We start from the raw sequence: 18,163 nt of genomic DNA, 5'->3' as shown, positions 1-18,163 counted from the left end.
ACAGTTTTGTTTTATTTTTAAAGGGCGTTCTGAGAATGTCCAATGGTGACTGCATTGAGGGCATTTTCAGTGGTGAATGGGGATCTGGTATCAAAGTCAATGGCACCTACATAAAACCAAGCTTATATGAAGGGGAGAAGGAAGAGGCCAAGTCACTGTGAGTCCCAATATTTGGAGTAGATTTCTTTACTTCTGAAGCTTACTTTGTTATTATAGCATAAAATGTTCTGTATAATTTTAACTCCTTATCCTCTCCCAAAAATATTCTTATCTATACACGGTCTGGCTACCTTTATCCTACTTTACATGGAGCTCTGGAAGGTTAAAACAATAACATAATTTTTGTTTCTGACATCTATTTTAGATTGTCCTATTTACTTTAGACTGGGTCTAAATTTAAAAGGGCCAGTTTTCAGTAAGCCGCAGTTAAATCTTACATCAGCTTTCTGATCACTCATACCAGTACTTTATTTTTATGCAGCAAGCTGGGCTGTCTTTCCGTTCCCGCTAATGACAAGTGGAAAGCCATCTTTGAGGAGTGCTGGAGGCAGCTTGGTTGTGAAGCACCAGGCAAAGGAGAACTGCAGAAGGCCTGGGACAACATTGCTGTGGCCATTACAACAAAGAGGCGCCAACGACAAGACAGGTTTTGTTTTTCTTATTCTACGTTGTACCATTCTTCTACTATTCCTCCTGTTAGTAATGGATTTCTGAATTGAGCACTAGACCCTTGTCGGTAGGGTTTATCCTTCCCTAGTCTGAAGAAACCCTCCTACCTATTTTAGCATGTTAAACTGACCACATGGAATAATGACTACAGAGCTGCATAAAATTAATTTATTTTATTTTTTTTAGAATTTCTCATATCCTTTGCGGGGACATTTGCTAGTTAAGTTTATTTCTCCTATAACCAAGGGCTCGTTAGCATAGATGCCTCACTGGGGGCCATTTACTTTTTCTCCTGCATAATGTTAACTAATTATAAGCAGGCAGTGTCATGAAAGAAAAAGAAAAAAATGCTCCCATAGAAGGTCAGAACCAAGCCGTTCAATGAATCACTGCTCTTTCTCTCCTTGCCATGTCACGCATGTCTCCCTGCCAGCATCTATTGTGATTACGAGTGGGGGTGGGGAGGAGAGCAGAGCTCTGTGTCATTGTAAACATTGCCGCTGTCGGCTCTCCTCTGGCTGCCGCTGTCGGCTCTCCTCTGGCTGCCGCTGTCGGCTCTCCTCTGGCTGCCGCTGTCGGCTCTCCTCTGGCTGCTGCTGTCGGCTCCTGATTGAAGTTACACAGCATAGAGGCTGTCAGTCAAGTAGGAGGAAGTGGGAATAGAGCTGGAGTGACAGAAGCCTCAGATCTACAAATAGTCCTTCAGCTTCATTTGAATATCAATTAAAATTCTGATTTCTCAGTAACCGAGGAAATGACTGGCCATGTAGGTATTGCTGGACTTGTCTACGAAAGAGCTACTTGCGCATGTGCATAGTTTGAAGGTGAAATCCCTTTATTGTGACAGAGAAAAATGAGACTTCTGGAATTAAAAAGCATTTTTATTTTAAGGGGTCTATAGTATGTATGCATCTTTGAGGCCTACATTTCTGGTATTTTGACTTGGTGTAAATTCTGTGTTACAGTCCAGAGCCATTAAGTCGATCACATACACAAATGCTGGAGAGTTTGGAGCGAATTCCACAGCACAGTGGCAATTTCACCATGGAGAAATATGAGAAGATCAAGTCCTATTTAATAAATGTAAAATAAAACTTTTGTATTCATTACTGTTACATGGTTGTGTTTGGAGGGTGTTGGTCTCTAGTGTACATAAGTAAATTCTATCCAGCATACATGCAATGAATTATAGGGCAAGAAGTGTTTGGTATGCAAAAGATGGCATAGATGTTGTCCAGCCAGAGAAGGCGAACATGAAGGAGCCCAAATGTGACAGCTAAATATGTTGCTATAAGTAGTTTACAATCAAATCATTTAGGTGCATAGTAAAATACCTACTTGTATCTTGACCATTGTGACATCTATTAGAAAATTACTCAAACTTACTAAAGGTATAAGGTTATGCACCTAACAGCTGCTTCTTGTCTTTCCCCCTCATCATCTTGCATGCCTATTCCCAGGCTTGTGAAACCCCAATGCATCAGCTAGGCCGGCTGGTGGAAGCGTTGGTGGCGGTGTACCGGATGACCTATGTAGGAGTCGGTGCCAACCGAAGACTTTTACAGGAAGCTGTAAGAGAGATTAAGTCCTATCTGAAACGGATATTCCAGCTAGTGAGGTACGGTATCGATTTACTTTATATGACAATTATGGATGCATTTAAAATTGACACAAAACTTGAACTTTCAAGTTTCACTTTTTTTTTTTGATTCTTTTCATAGATATTGTGGGTTGCAGTTAGGACTGGGTGCGATTATATAGGCTATTTTTTAGCTTAATCTTTGTTGATTTTTTTTCTTTTTGTTCTGCTAAACTTAGTCTAGAATTGTTTTAAGCAAAACTTTCCTGGATCCAGGTAGTTTGTGTCCTGGCCTTCAACAGTAATGTGTCCTCACATTTGATTGCTGCAAAATTCGCTAGGAAACACAATAATTTTTTTTTATTATTATGGTTATTTAGCTGGTTTCTGCAAAAAATCCACTACAAAATTGTCCCAATTTAGTACTGATTTCCCTGAAGCTTTCTCTGGATTTGCTGTGGAGATCTTCCACAGCACAATCCTATACGTGTGAACATTCCTTATAAATGATTCCACTCTTAACTTGGTGTGGAGGTGGGCAGGCATGTGGTCAGGAATAATACTTATCACAATTTATGAAGGGCATGGCGTGGTCACATAGGGTCCAAGCATGGAAGGGAGCAAATGTCAGGGGTTAACCCTTACCTTCTCTTCTGCACAGGAGAAACTATATAGGGATAAACATGCAGGCTTTATGAGGAAAGGAAGGTAAGGGTTTACCCCAGCACACAAAGCAAAGATGAGGAGGACATATTACATTGGGGTAGGGGGTAAAAAAACAGAAGAAAAGCACACAAGAATTTAAAGGGGTTGTCCTCATTCAGAAAAGTTTTTTTCTATAAGTTCTGTTAAACGTTAAAAAAACAACAACAAAAAAAAAAAAACTGCTTTTCTTTCATTGCCTGACTAAAGCAGTGAGTCTCCACCACTACTCCTGGTGTCTTTTGTTGCGTGCAACACTGACATCACATCACTATGCTACCTGGGCTTATCAGTCTCCTTATGCTGAGTTAGCGCACTCCACAAGGAGACACTTCATCTTAGATTTGCTAAACCAGTCCTACTGCTTTGCACTGACGAGGGGCAATCATCCTGAAACATGTCTGCAAAAGGACTGTATGGTTTGGCTTCTTATTCTAAGTCATGTGGCACGCCTCATTAAAGGGTCATTGAAGGCTCTCTGCGGGCCGGGCGGTAGAAGCCGGGTGCTGTTGGTGCTGGTCCGGTTCCAGCAGACAGTCCGCAAGCGCGAGTGGCCTTAGGGGTGCTCGGCCAATCGTCTGGCAGAAGGTTTCCAGCCAGTTTTGAAAGTCAGTATTGACTTTTAGGATTGCTACTTCCAACAAGTGGCACTAAAATTCCCATTACTCTGTCGCCTCATTGGGGGACACAGGACCATGGGTGTTATGCTGTTGTCCACTAGGAGGTGACACTATGCATAATCTGAAAAAGATTAACCGTGGCTCCTCCTCTGCCGTATACACCACAGGACGGCGTCAGCCTTCTCCAGTTTTTGCTTAGTGTCGCATAGGAGGCACACCTAAAACTTTTACTCCTTTTTCTCCGACGGGATTACACATGAAGAAAAGCGGGTCTCCTGCGAGACTCCCGGCATGGCTCCTTCCTCTGCCCCCTATTACGGGGTGCACAGTTGAAGTTGAGATGGCTATTCCCCATGTCGCTCCTTCCCCAGCCCCTCGGGTGCTTGTTCGAAGTCGAGACCCCCCCTCCTTCCCCAATTCCTTTTGGTTTCTGGGTTGAGGTCGAGGCGAGGATAAAGCCCCCTGATGGTGACAGCAGCACCCTCCCTAATCCCCCTTTGGGGGCATTAGGTTGAGACGCCTCAGGTAGGGCCTGTACAGACAGCACTCTGCAGCTCCCAGTAGCTAGCACGCAGCAGCTGAATCCAGGGACCCCAGCCCTGCTGCGGGCTCCTGTAGGGGCCGGGGGGAGTGCAGGCAGGCATGGCACAACACAGGCACAGGCCTCCCTGCGCCCTGTCTCTGCGGCAGCACCAGCTCTATGGTGCCTCAGGGGCCCCCCTTCCGCTTATACCCCCACTTCTATCCTGCCTTCAAATCCGGGGGGGGGTCCGGTCCAGATCCAGCCCCCGTCTGGACTTCCGCGCCGGCCTGGAGCCCCTTTGGGCATCAGGCTTCTAATTTCGACCGCGGCTCCGGCCTAGCCGAAGCCGCCACCCCTTCTCTGCCCCCCGGCCCGCCCCCCGGATGACAAATATGACACTCTACAGTGTCATAGAAGGGGCGGATCCAGACTGAAAGGGCGCGATTTCACAGCAAACTGCCGCCCTTTTCAGCTCTCAGCCCCCCTTCTTCCTCAAACCTTTACTCCGGCGGCCATTATCTGCTGCAGGAAAAAGATTAACCCTGCAGCTACCGGTCGGCAGATACAGACCAGGCCTGCCAGTCTCCGGGGATGCACAGGACTGTGGATCTTTGGCGCTGGACCTAGAGGCACACTGGTGGGGTAAGATCACAGCTGGAGTTCCTCCACGGCTGTGAATCCATTATTTCTTATAAGCTCCTCTGCACTCTGCACAGCCACCCCTGTGCACTATGCAGTACTCAAGTTCCAAGAGAACCAGGCAGGACTGCTATTATGCACTCTGTACAGCCTGCAGTAATACCCTCCCCAGTGGCAGCACGTACCTGCACTACCAGGACTGCATCCAGACTACTGTGCCAGAGCCCCAAGAAGCCCCTGCCAATGCTTCGGGTCTAATGCCACGCAGGAATGGGTCACTCAGATGTCGCAATCTATGACGCAATCTATAGATAACCTAACCTCCACATTGCTTCAAGCGCTGCAGCGTCATGCCTCGGCTATGAACGCTACCCAGCAAAGGGAGAGCTCGACTCGGGCTACCCAGCAAAGGGAGAGCTCGACTCGGGCTACCCAGCAAAGGGAGAGCTCGACTCAGGGACATGACGACCCCGGCACATCCACGTCTAGGTCAGGACGCAAGCGGACCCATAGGTCACGCTCCTCTCCATCATCCCATAGCACACGGTCATCCCCTTCTAGGGAGAGACACAGTAATTCCAGGTCATTTAGACCGTCCCCTACCAGGGACAGACAATGCAGATCTCCGCAGCGATCCCCAACCAGAGAAGGCCTCTGCCCCACCAGCAGGAGACGCCTTAGCGATGCACAGGATTCAGAAGACATCTGTGATTCCGACTCTGACAAGGAAACTGAAGGGTCCCTGATCCCAATCCCCCCTAGCAATACAGCGCCAGTTGACGACGTAATCTCGTCCATCCATCGGGTGCTGGACATTTCTGATCCACCCCTGGTGGCGCCAGAACATTTCCTTTGAAGGAGCTCTGAAGCCGCCTAAGATCTCTTTGACCACCCAGAGTTTAAATCGATCCCTAAATTGCAAATATCTGGAGGCGCGGTACCCCTTCCCACAGGAGGTCACCAAAGAATGGACAGATCCACCCAAAGGGGATCCCCCAGTCTCTAGGCTAGCACCACAGTCACTCCTTTCACTGCCAGATAGCTCAACCCTCAAGGATGCAGCAGACCGGCAGGTGGAACGCAAGGCTCGTCCAATTTTCGAGGCCGCAGGGGCCTCCCTAACTCCCGCGTTCGCTTCAGTTTGGGCTGCCAAGGCCATCCTGGCTTAGCCCCAAAAATTTACAAGCTGGCCTCCAAGCATCTGCTCCTGAGCTGTCAGACCAAGCGGTTCAAATAGCAGTTGTGGCAGATTACATGCTTCATGCAGCTCTGCATTCAGCAAGGGGTGCAGCCGGGATAGCATCAAACGCCATCACGATTCGGCGTATCCTCTGGCTGCGGGAATGGAAACAGACGCAGCCTCAAGGAAGTCCCTCACGCACCTCCCGTAACTCAGTGGTCGACTTTTTGGCGAACAGTTGGACAGGATAATATCCAACGCCACCGGGGGTATGAGTGCCTCTCTCCCCCAACTGAAACCCAAACAGGAAGTGTAACCAAACTCGATTCCGATCCTTTCGGAACTCTCCGGACTGGTCCGTTTCGCGCCCAGCACAAAATAGCAACCGCTCCCCACGCAGGGACAACTCGCGGTCGACGCAAAAGTATGACGAGACGTGGCAGTCAAAAGCCGGCCAGTCAAAGTCCAAAGGAGGAAAATCTCAGATTTCCTCCTCATCATGACTCGCGGACTCCGGAAGACACCCCACCCGTAGGTGGCCGACTTTTGCTCTTTCATCAAGTCTGGCTGCCTATTACAGAAGACAGGTGGGTCAGGGAACTAGTGTCTTCGGGATACAAGATAGTTTACTTCCAACCCACCAAACAGACTCTTTCTTTCTGTTCCCCCAAAGCCGCCAACCAAGGCTCGTGCCTTCCGCCAAGTGGTCTCCTCGCTTCTTCAAGCAGGAGTCATAGTACCGGTCCCCGCGGCCGAGCGCTTCCGACGGTTCTACTCCAATCTATTCGTAGTCCCCAAGAAAGGAGGCGGCTTACGGCCCATACTGGACCTAAAACAGCTCAACAAATATGTACGGGTACGTCACTTCCGCATGGAGTCCCTTCGGTCCATCATTGCGTCCATGGAGAAGGGAGAATTTCTCGCCTCCATAGACATACAAGACGCATACCTGCATATACCAATTGCACCCGCCCATCTGAGATTTCTCAGGTTTGCAATCGACCAGGACCACTACCTGTTAGTGGCTCTCCCGTTCAGACTTGCCGCGGCTCCCAGAGGGTTTACCAAAGTCATGGCAGCCACCATGGACGTCCTGCACTCCAGAGGCATAGTAGTCGTTCCTTACCTGGACGATCTCCTTATCAAGGCTCCTACTTTCAAGGACTACGAACTCAGCGTCTCAATCACAATCGACACTCTGAGTTGCCTGGGCTGGTTAGTCAACCTACAAAAGTCATCACCAATCCCAAGTCAGTCTCTGACCTTCCTGGGAACACTGTTCAACACCTTCAGGGGTCTAGTGCTCCTTCCCAAGGACAAGGCACTGCTTCTCCGTCGAGGAGTTCGCACCCTCCTCAGCAAACCCCCTCGATCTCTCCGGTTTGCCATGAGAGTCCTTGACAGGATGATGGCGGCAATAGAAGCGGTCCCATTTGCCCAGCTTCACCTCAGGCCTCTTCAACTACCCATTCTCAAGTCATGGGACAGGAACCTCTTTTTCTCTCGACAGGGAGTTCCAGCTGACGTCGTCAACCAGGAAGTCCCTGCATTGGTGGCTCAAGCCAACCTCACTAACAAAGGGGAAATCCTTTCTCACGGGTCAATGGAAGGTTCTGACTACCGACGCGAGCCTGACGGGTTGGGGTGCGGTGCACTTACACCACGGAGCTCAGGGCAAGTGGTCCCCAGCGGAAGCGACCATGCCCATCAACATCTTGGAAATTCGTGCCATCCTCCTGGCGTTGAGAGCCTTCCATCACTTACTGGTAGCCTCTCACATCAGAGTACAGTGGGACAATGTCTGAACTGACAGCACTCTCCTGCAGGCGGCCCTTCGTGTTTTTTTTTTTTGTTTTTTTTTTTACCAGGACAAGGTAGTTCTCTGTAGGTCCCATCCTTCCTTCTGAAGGTTGTGTCCAACTTCCACCTCAATGAGGAAATTTCACTGCCATCCCTCTGTCCGGTCCCGGTTCATAGAGTACAGAAGGCTCTGCATACGCTTGACCTTGTCAGGGCATTGCGTATCTATGTGTCTAGGACTGCGCCCTTCCGGTAGTCTGATTCTCTTTTCCTTCTACTGGAAGACGGCCGCAAGGGTCTGCCAGCTTTCCAAAGCTACCCTTGCCAGGTGGATCAAATCCACCATACAAGAGGCCTACCGCCCCAAAAATTCTCCTCTTCCAGCAGGAATTACGGCACACTCTACACATGCGGTAGGGGCCTCCTGGGCCATTTGGCACCAGGCTTCGGCACAACAAGTGTGTAAGGCAGCCACCTGGACTAGCCTACACACGTTTACCAAACACTACGGAGTTCATACCCAGTCCTCAGCAGACGCGAGCCTGGGTAGATGGGTTCTGCAGGCGGCGGTGCCCCAATTGTAGGGGCCTGTCTACACAATATTCGTCCATTGCTTCCCACCCAGGGACTGCTTTGGGACATCCCATGGTCCTGTGTCCCCCAATGAGGCGACAGAGTAAAGGAGATTTTTGTGTACTCACCGTAAAATCTTTCTCTTAGCCTCTAATTGGGGGACACAGCTCCCACCCTGTTGCCCGTTCCAGGCCGTTATGTTGAGTTCTCATATTGTCTTTGTTTGAGCTCCCATAGCTGCCTTCTTATAGGCATGATTATATTATCCATGTTACGTTCCTCCTACTGCTTTTGCACAAAACTGGAGAAGGCTGATGCTGTCCAGGCGTGTATACTGCAGAGGAGGAGCCACGGTTAATCTTTTTCAGATTATGCATAGTGTCGCCTCCTAGTGGATAGCAGCATAACACCCATGGTCCTGTGTCCCCCAATTAGAGGCTAAGAGAAAGAGATTTTACGGTGAGTACACAAAAATCTCCTTAAGAGGCTATTTCCATATTTAATTATACAAAGGAGCATTGCAAGGCCTAGAAGTCTCCTTAATCCAACGTGGCACTCGCCTCAAGGAGAAATTTTACCTCTTGGTGCCTGTTTGAAATGTTGGGTTTTTTTTTTACTGTTTTTTTCCAGGTTTTTGTTTCCAGATCTTCCTGAAGAAGGTAGCACAATTCAGCCATCAGTTGCCCTTAAAGAATACTCTGACAAACCTCATATCTGCAATGGAAGAACAGGTTCGGAGTCTGACTCGCCTGAACCTGGGTAAACCTACTAGAAAGCTAAAATCTTTAGATTAGACAACAGATTCATGATTTATTGTCTGACTAATCTGCTTTGAACCATTTCTATTGCACAACCCCCAAAATATTCTAATTGGCAGAAGGGAAGATTCTGTTGTGTGCAGTGGTGACGTCCCGTCTATAGCATGTGATTGCTGTCACTAGCCTCAGAAGTTATGCCAAGGAAGACGGCACAAGACCGCAGAGGCCCGTGATTGATGACAGTGATTGTCTTGTAGACAGGACATCATTGTTGTTGCCCTATAAACAAAAACCGAGCCAGCAAAAGCACTGAATCGTCAAGTGCTTCAACAGTAAAGTATTGCTTATTGTGTTATTTTAAAGCATTACTTACCTGTTGTCCAATTTTCACTCAAAATTAGCAACCTTTTTAGATATCTTTGATTTAAAGGAAATCTGTCAGAAGGATCAACCCTCCTAAGCCATCTATATGGACATGCAGGTTATAGGAAGCTGAATATAATACCTTGGTATCTGCGATCTGTTATCTTATTCCAGAGAGATCTGTTTTCTTAAAGATTTTTCTGTATTTTCATGACTATGAAAATTGTACATTCACACTGAAGGCATCAAAACTAGGAATTGACACATGTGGAATTATATACTTAACATAAAAGTGTGAAACAACTGAAAATATGTCTTATATTCTAGGTTCTTCAAAGTAGCCACCTTTTGCTTTGATGACTTCTTTGCACACTCTTGGCATTCTCTTGATGAGCTTCAAGAGGTAGTCACCGGAAATGGTTTTAACTTCACAGGTGTGCCCTGTCAGGTTTAATAAGTGGGATTTCTTGCCTTATAAATGGGGTTGGGACCATCAGTTGTGTTGTGCAGAAGTCTGGTGGATACACAGCTGATAATCCTACTGAATAGACTGTTAGCTGCTTTTTTCTTGCCATAGTACAAATTCTAAGTAAAAAACGAGTGGCCATCATTACTTTAAGAAATGAACGTCAGTCAGTCAGAAAAATTGGGCAAACTTTGAAAGTGTCCCTAAGTGCAGTTACAAAAACCATCAAGCTCTACAAAGAAACTGGCTCACATGAGGACCGCCCCAGGAAAGGAAGACCAAGAGTCACCTCTGCTTCTGAGGATAAGTTTATCCGAGTCACCAGCCTCAGAAATCGCAGGTTAACAGCAGCTCAGATTAGAGACCAGGTCAATGCTACACAGAGTTCTAGCAGCAGACACATCTCTTCAACAACTGTTAAGAGGAGACTTTGTGCAGCAGGCCTTCATGGTAAAATAGCTGCTAGGAAACCACTGCTAAGGACAGGCAACAAGCAGAAGAGACTTGTTTGGGCTAAAGAACACAAGGAAAGTGGAAATCTGTGCTTTGGTCTGATGAGTCCAAATTTGAGATGTTTGGTTCCAACCACCGTGTCTTTGTGCGACGCAGAAAAGGTGAACGGATGGACTCTGCATGCCTGGTTCCCACCATGAAGCATGGAGGAGGAGGTGTGATGGTGTGGGGGTGTTTTGCTGGTGACACTGTTGGGGATTCATTCAAAATTGAAGGCATACTGAACCAGCATGGCTACCACAGCATCTTGCAGTGGCATGCTATTCCATCCGGTTTGCGTTTAGTTGGACTATCATTTATTTTTCAACAGGACAATGACCCCAAACACTTCCAGGCTGTGTAAGGGCTATTTGACCAAGAAGGAGAGTGATGGGGTGCTACGCCAGATGACCTGGCCTCCACAGTCACCAGACCTGAACCCAATCGAGATGGTTTGGGGTGAGCTGGACCGCAGAGTGAAGGCAAAAGGGCCAACAAGTGCTAAGCATCTCTGGGAACTCCTTCAAGATTGTTGGAAGACCATTTCCGATGACTACCTCTTGAAGCTCATCAAGAGAATGCCAAGAGTGTGCAAAGCAGTCATCAAAGCAAAAGGTGGCTACTTTGAAGAACCTAGAATATAAGACATATTTTCAGTTGTTTCACACTTTTTTGTTAAGTATATAATTCCACATGTGTTAATTCATAGTTTTGATGCCTTCAGTGTGAATGTACAATTTTCATAGTCATGAAAATACAGATAAATCTTTAAATGAGGTGTGTCCAAACTTTTGGTCTGTACTAATATATATATATATATATATATATATATATATATATATATATATATATATATATATATATATATATATAATATTATTATATGCACAATAAAACTTTTTGAAGCTGATGCTTATTATAATTTCCCACTCTTGTTTTAATTTTTAGCAAAATAAAAAAAAAAATATGTTCCTGATTGAATTAATGTGAGCTCAAATCCACCATGATCTCCTACAACTGCTGTTTTGTCTATGAACCAGCAGACCTGGTGATTATTTGATCAGGATTCGGTTTTGTCAGCCTCTTCTTCATTATTATAGTGAAGGACGCCCTCTGGTGTGGTTATACGACATTGGGCTATGGGTAGCGATGGTAAGAGGCGGCTTCTTCATGTTTTATTAAAACAACCTTTTTACATAGGTATGTGGTGACTAGTTCAGGACTTCTCCTACCTGTGCTGCTGCCCAGACTATACCCTCCCCTGTTTATGCTGTATGCCCTGGAACATGAGAAGGAAGAAGATGCTTATTGGGAATGTGTCCTCAGACTGAACAAACAGCCAGACACTGCACTTCTTGCCTTCCTGGGAGTACAAGAGTAAGTAGCACTTGAGACTGCAAAAGCAGAAAAGTCAGCCACTGTTCCTACAAGAGTACAATAATATCTGCAGGCTCCAGATGGCTAAATGTATTTATTTTTATGGTTTTGCTTTCTTTACTTATAATAAAGGCGATGGTAGAATAAAACTTCTGCTACATTTGACTAGTGTTTATAACTAAATCAATAGAAAGGTCTTGGGTGGACAAATTGTATACGATAATGTATTAAGTTATGATTTATTGGCTATTTAGGTTTATTACATTCATTTTACGTTTTGTCTGTCACATAAGACACCTTTTAATATTTTGGAGATCCACTGTTTGCATTGTCTCTATTTTAGTGCGAGTCCCCGCACACTTCTGGACACTGAATAAACCGCTTACTAGGAATTCGGTGCATTGATTACAGCTATGACTTGCATTCTTAAAAAACAATTACTTCATTTACTCATTGTTATAAGTTTTATAATAAAAGTAATAAACCATTGAAGATATTTAAAAGTATTTTTATATTCTGTTTATTCCATTTTCCAGAAAATTCTGGCCAACCAGTATTAATTTCTTGGGTGAAAATAAGAAGGTATGAAAGTGACCAAAATAAAATGTCAACTATTATTGCTGTCCCCTTATTAATATTGTTTATCAACATGTCATAAAAGATAAACAAGCACATACATTACTGGTCTAAATCGTTGGGTGACACCGGACATTTCCATCTTGGAGTTTTCATCACAAAGCCTCTGCCGTATTCGTGTGCAAAGCAGCAGCGTGGTCATTGCATTATCTTTTTACCACATGTTTGTGTATTTTTGCATTCAGTGACGTTAATATAGGAAGTTCCACAAACAGCAATTTGCTAGACTTCATGGTCTTCTCCATAGTTGACTCACCACTAGGGACTGTGTGCCCCAAAGGCACAGATGAGACAATTGGCTTCTTGTTAATTACCTGTAAAGGCCTTTTTGTATCATCCATTACAGTACACCACACCCAACCTTCCTTTTTTCCAGTTTAAGTGTGAAGCCAGAACTGCATTGCTGCTTTGTACACCTGTAAGGCTGCATTCACACAACTGTGTGAAGTGTCGGTAAACTCTCTGATATTTATATTTTTTGACTCATTGAGTATGTCCTATTCTGATCTTTAAAATCTGATTAGAAGAGAGCACGCTCAGAGCTTCACAAATCTAATTTTTGGATATGTAATTGTAACAGATTCTGAATAAATCCATTTTATTCAATACGTCCATGTTCTGGCCAATAAAAATTGGACCGCACACATACAGTTAGGTCCATATATATTTGGACAGAGACAACATTTTTCTAATTTTGGTTCTAGACATTACCACAATGAATTTTAAACAAAACAGTTCAGATGCAATTGAAGTTCAGACTTTAAGCTTTCATTTGATGGTATCCACATTAAAATTGGATGAAGGGTTTAGGAGTTTCAGCTCCTTAACATGTGCCACCTTGTTTTTAAAGGGACCAAAAGTAATTGGACAATTGACTCCAAGGCTATTTCATGGACAGGTGTGGGCAATCCCTTCGTTATGTCATTCTCAATTAAGCAGATACAAGGCCTGGAGTTGATTTGAGGTGTGGGGCTTGCATTTGGAAGGTTTTGCTGTGAAGTAAACATGCGGTCAAAGGAGCTCTCCATGCAGGTGAAACAAGCCATCCTTAAGCTGCAAAAACAGAAAAAACCCATCCGAGAAATTGCTACAATATTAGGAGTGGCAAAATCTACAGTTTGGTATATCCTGAGAAAGAAAGAAAGCACTGGTGAACTCATCAATGCAAAAAGACCTGGGTGCCCACAGAAGACAACAGTGGTGGATGATCGCAGAATAATCTCCATGGTGAAGAGAAACCCCTTCACAACAGCCAACCAAGTGAACAACACTCTCCAGGAGGTAGGCGTATCAATATCCAAATCTACCATAAAGAGAAGACTGCATGAAAGTAAATACAGAGGGTTCACTGCGCTTTGCAAGCCACTCATAAGCATCAAGAATAAAAAGGCTAGACTGGACTTTGCTAAAAAACATCTAAAAAAGCCAGCACAGTTCTGGAAGAACATTCTTTGGACAGATGAAACCAAGATCAACCTCAACCAGAATGATGGAAAGAGAAAAGTATGGCGAAGGCGTGGTACAGCTCATGATCCAAAGCATACCACGTCATCTGTAAAACACGGTGGAGGCAGTGTGATGGCTTGGGCATGCATGGCTGCCAGCGGCACTGGGTCACTAGTGTTTATTGATGATATGACACAGGACAGAAGCAGCCCAATGAATTCTGATGTATTCAGAGCCATACTGTGTGCTCAGATCCAGCCAAATGCAGCCAAACTGATTGGTCATCGTTTCATACTACAGATGGACAATGACCCAAAACATAAAGCCAAAGCAACCCAGGAGTTTATTAAAGCAAAGAAGTGGAATATTCTTGAATGGCCAAGTCAGTCACCTGATCTCAACCCAATTGAGCATGCATTTCACTTGTTAAAGACTAAACTTCAGACAGAAAGGCCCACAAACAAACAGCGACTGAAAACCACCGCAGTGAAGGCCTGGCGGAGCATCAAAAAGAAGGAAACACAGCGTCTGGTGATGTCCATGAGTTCTAGACTTCAGGCAGTCATTGCCAACAAAGGGTTTTCAACCAAGTACTAGAAATGAACATTTTATTTACAAATATTTAATCTGTCCAATTACTTTTGGTCCCTTTAAAAACAGGGTGGCACATGTTAAGGAGCTGAAACTCCTAAACCCTTCATCCAATTTTAATGTGGATACCCTCAAATGAAAGCTGAAAGTCTGAACTTCAACTGCATCTGAATTGTTTTGTTTAAAATTCATTGTGGTAATGTCTAGAACCAAAATTACAAAAATGTTGTCTCTGTCCAAATATATATGGACCTAACTGTACATTCCACACTGGTATGATGAAAAGCGCATGACGCCAAGGTCCTGTGCCTTCCAATGGACAGTATAAGAGACTAAAAAAAAGACTATAAGAAATATACTATATTAGTAATACACCTACTTTGTAGACAATACTTACACATAAGGCATTGCCAGAGTGTCAGTGTTGCATTGTTTTGCATGTCATGTGCTACTTTCAAAGGAGGGTTATGGTCTGTACTTTTTCTTTTTTTTTTTTTTTTTTTTTTTTTTATAATAAAGCCTAACTTTCCTGCCATAATTGCACATAAGGTCTCACAGGTTAAAACAGACTTCAAGATACTATTATCTTAAATAAATATATTTCATTTTGTGGGTTTGGAAGTTTGGGTCAATTATTAGCTTTAATTCCTAACGTATCGATTTGTAAAAGTCTAGATATATTGATATTCTTTGATAAAGTAATGCACAGGTACTTGATGAGCATGGATCACTAAACAAGAATGTTTCTCTACAGGTTTTACCAAGCACTAAAGACTCCTGTTTTGCTTCAGCGGTGGAGAGCCTGCAGCAGATTAGGTACTACGGTCTGTCATGTAGTATTATGAACAGGATGGTAACTATGCCACCAATATTGCTGACAGCAGGTTTGTTTTTTCAAGTTATTAATACATTTGTCTTTTCTATTGTTTGCAGCACTACATTCACGCCGGCAGACAAACTAAAGGTTATCCAGCAGACTTTTGAGGAGATCACACAGGAAGCACAAGAAGCACACAAGGAAGGTTTCCTTTGGTCCATGGATGAGTTGTTCCCTGTTTTCCTTTACGTTGTGTTGAGGGCCAGGTCTGTCATCGTCACTTTTAATGCTCATTAAAGCAACACCTTTGTAATCGCTTCCATAGCATAAATAGTCACAAAGCATTTTCCTCCTCATTACTGCACAGGATACGAAATCTGGGTTCTGAGGTGCATCTGATAGAAGATCTTATGGATCCATATCTCCAACATGGGGAACAAGGAATTATGTTTACAACACTAAAGGTGATAATGCTGGAGTCTTACATTATCTAAAATATCTAGTCGCTGCCCATAAGCTTTGGTTTAGGGCAGTGGTTCTCAACTCCAGTCCTCAAGACCCACCAACAGATCATGTTTTCAGCATTTCATTAGTATTACATGGGTAATAATTTCATCACCTGTGCAACACTAAGGAAATCCTGAAAACATGATCTGTTGGTTGGCCTTGAGGCCTGGAGTTGAGAACCGATGATTTAGGGTATGTAACGCTCTAAATGTAAAAGGTAAATAAGAGTTGGAATACAATATTTAGAGCAAAGGGTTTCTTCTGGTAGACTTATTCCTCTGCTGTGTTTTCAGTTTTCTTGTGTTTAAAATGTAAATGGGTTAACAAAGTAGGAAAGGATTGGAGCACACATCACATATGTGGCAAATATAGGGCTTTTCAAAAATTCAACCCATTTGCACTATGTTGTTGATCATGTCAGCATTTTATCCTATAGATTTATTCAAAGCCTCGTATGCATAAATACTTGGGCATGAGTATATTACAGGTTCGTCTCTTTTCAGCATTTTCTGTTCTAACCTTTGTTAGGTTACAGGATTTTGCCATATTCTGTCCTCAGGAGTGCACCACTCCCCTGCCTCCCGAATTCCTCTTCGCTGGGGGCGGTGCACTTCTGATTGACAGTTTACACAAGTGATGTGGCTGCACCGCTGCCCAAACTTCAAGCTGTCCTATACTGCATCGGAGGGGCACAGGGGCACTGAAGCTATTCAGATACAGCTAGATCCGGCCAGTGTCAGAGTAGCACTTTCAAGCTCTCTAGCGAAGAACTTGTTAATTTAAATTGCAGAGATAATTATTTTTAGAAGCACTTTACAATTTTAACAATTTAAGAAGATGAGATCCTTTTCATACACAGATGTCATAGGAGGTGGATTGCACCACTTGGGACCCTAACTCATGTATTACAAAGTTGGTCATCCATTTCAGTTGCTGGTATGCAATACTACATTTCCCCAGCAGTGTTACTTTCTTAAGAAATGTATAGCTGATTATATGTCCAGATTTTTCTTTTTCCTGGTTCTTAAAGTTCCTTGATGGCCTCATATTTCCATTTGTGTTCACTGAAATGTAAATATAACCTGGGTTTTTTTTTTGTTTTTTTTCAAGGCATGCTATTATCAGATTCAACATGAGAAGCTGCACTAAACGTTGGTAGAATCCATGAATAGGGAAACATCAGCCTGTCTTAGAAATCCAGGACGGCGTCTGTGCTCTCTGCAGTGTCGTGAACTGTGCTGTAAACTTGCAAGATTCTGAAATCAGACGGGAAATCGCCAAGAATGTTATTCCAGAGAGGAGCTATGCTTGCTCTGTTCACTGACCAAGCGCTGGACAAGTTCAGAGTTCATTTTTGTAACTGAGGCGGTAAAGATTTTTGTAATCATATTTAATAATTTTAATGAAAGAGCATTAACATATGTGACTACAAATCTGTAAAGTAGTGATGGCCAGTGGTGCTAATATACAGTAAGTGGGGGAAACCTGACTGAACCCTGGCCGGTACAAAGCTTGCTGTTATTGCTGCTTCTTCTGAGCCAGTGTCTGATACCGAACGTGTATTGGTGTCACAGCATGGACAGAACAGATGTGTGTATTCTCAATGAACTCTTCAAAGGAAAAAATACTTTACAGTATTGTACTCTTGCCCAAATACACAATTACTCTAACAACTACAAACAGTGTGAAATCATATCCCTATAATGGAAAGCAACCAAGAAACAAAGCTGTAACAGCTTGCAATTTTTTATCTGTTTTGTTGTGCATATTGGGGTTTACAATTCAATTGTAATTTTGACCATATTTACCCAACTTCACTATAAATGTGAAATCTCCATCACCAAAGATCCAAATGTCGTTGTTTTTGTATAGAGCTAAACTAAAACAGAACTTTTCCAAGATTGATAAAGACGTATTCACTTTCTATACAGTTATGTGCATGGCGTAGGCCATATGGAAGAGGAGAGGGCGAGTGGCTTACGGTAAGTAATATTAGGAATTGCTTTGAGCTGGCCGTACACAGACTGTCTCCCCAAATCAATTGCTAATGAAACCTTTTCCTTAAAGGGGTTGTCTAGCCTTGGGCTACAAGTCTGCACTTTATATGACTGCAGACTTGTGAATTCTCACATCACGCACACTGCACTCTGTGAGGATTCTCCGGCGCTGGGAGCGGGCAGTCAGGTGACCGCAAGTATTCAGCTTGCATACCTTTAGGCTGCATTCTGACTAGACCGTGTCCGGTCTCTCTCAACACCCTTGCATTGGACGAGGCCGCATCCGTTTTGTTGGCACTTGACTACATGTATACAAATCACATACTTGCAGTCACGTGCCCACTGCTCCTGGTACCGAAGAGTCCTCAGAGGGTGCAGTGCGTGTGATATGTGGATTCACTAGTCTGCAGACACACAGACTGCAGCCT

The 18,163-nt window shown here is 44.2% G+C and overlaps 1 protein-coding gene across 3 annotated transcripts in view; it reads left to right on the top strand.

Annotated features, from left to right (window-relative positions):
• Window positions 1-17,583, top strand: part of ALS2 (alsin Rho guanine nucleotide exchange factor ALS2) — a 73,165-nt gene extending 55,582 nt beyond the window's left edge. For 2 of the 3 annotated variants that reach the window (XM_073646447.1, XM_073646446.1), the window contains exons 24-34: window positions 24-157; window positions 482-646; window positions 1,635-1,752; window positions 2,130-2,287; window positions 8,916-9,044; window positions 11,565-11,741; window positions 12,278-12,323; window positions 15,169-15,230; window positions 15,348-15,497; window positions 15,599-15,695; window positions 16,849-17,583. In XM_073646447.1, the coding sequence (XP_073502548.1) occupies window positions 24-157; window positions 482-646; window positions 1,635-1,752; window positions 2,130-2,287; window positions 8,916-9,044; window positions 11,565-11,741; window positions 12,278-12,323; window positions 15,169-15,230; window positions 15,348-15,497; window positions 15,599-15,695; window positions 16,849-16,887 (1,275 nt within the window). In that variant the 3' untranslated portion in view covers window positions 16,888-17,583. The remainder of the gene's footprint in view (window positions 1-23; window positions 158-481; window positions 647-1,634; window positions 1,753-2,129; window positions 2,288-8,915; window positions 9,045-11,564; window positions 11,742-12,277; window positions 12,324-15,168; window positions 15,231-15,347; window positions 15,498-15,598; window positions 15,696-16,848) is intronic. The other variant, XM_073646448.1, reaches the window with a different exon arrangement.
• The last annotated feature ends 580 nt before the right edge of the window (window positions 17,584-18,163 follow it).

This window comes from Phyllobates terribilis, unplaced genomic scaffold (genome assembly GCF_046119375.1).
Source record: "Phyllobates terribilis strain yellow unplaced genomic scaffold, ASM4611937v1 Scaffold_9__5_contigs__length_417890890, whole genome shotgun sequence".
NCBI classification, from domain to species: Eukaryota; Metazoa; Chordata; class Amphibia; order Anura; family Dendrobatidae; genus Phyllobates; species Phyllobates terribilis.
This window is presented reverse-complemented; position numbering and strand designations above follow the sequence as displayed.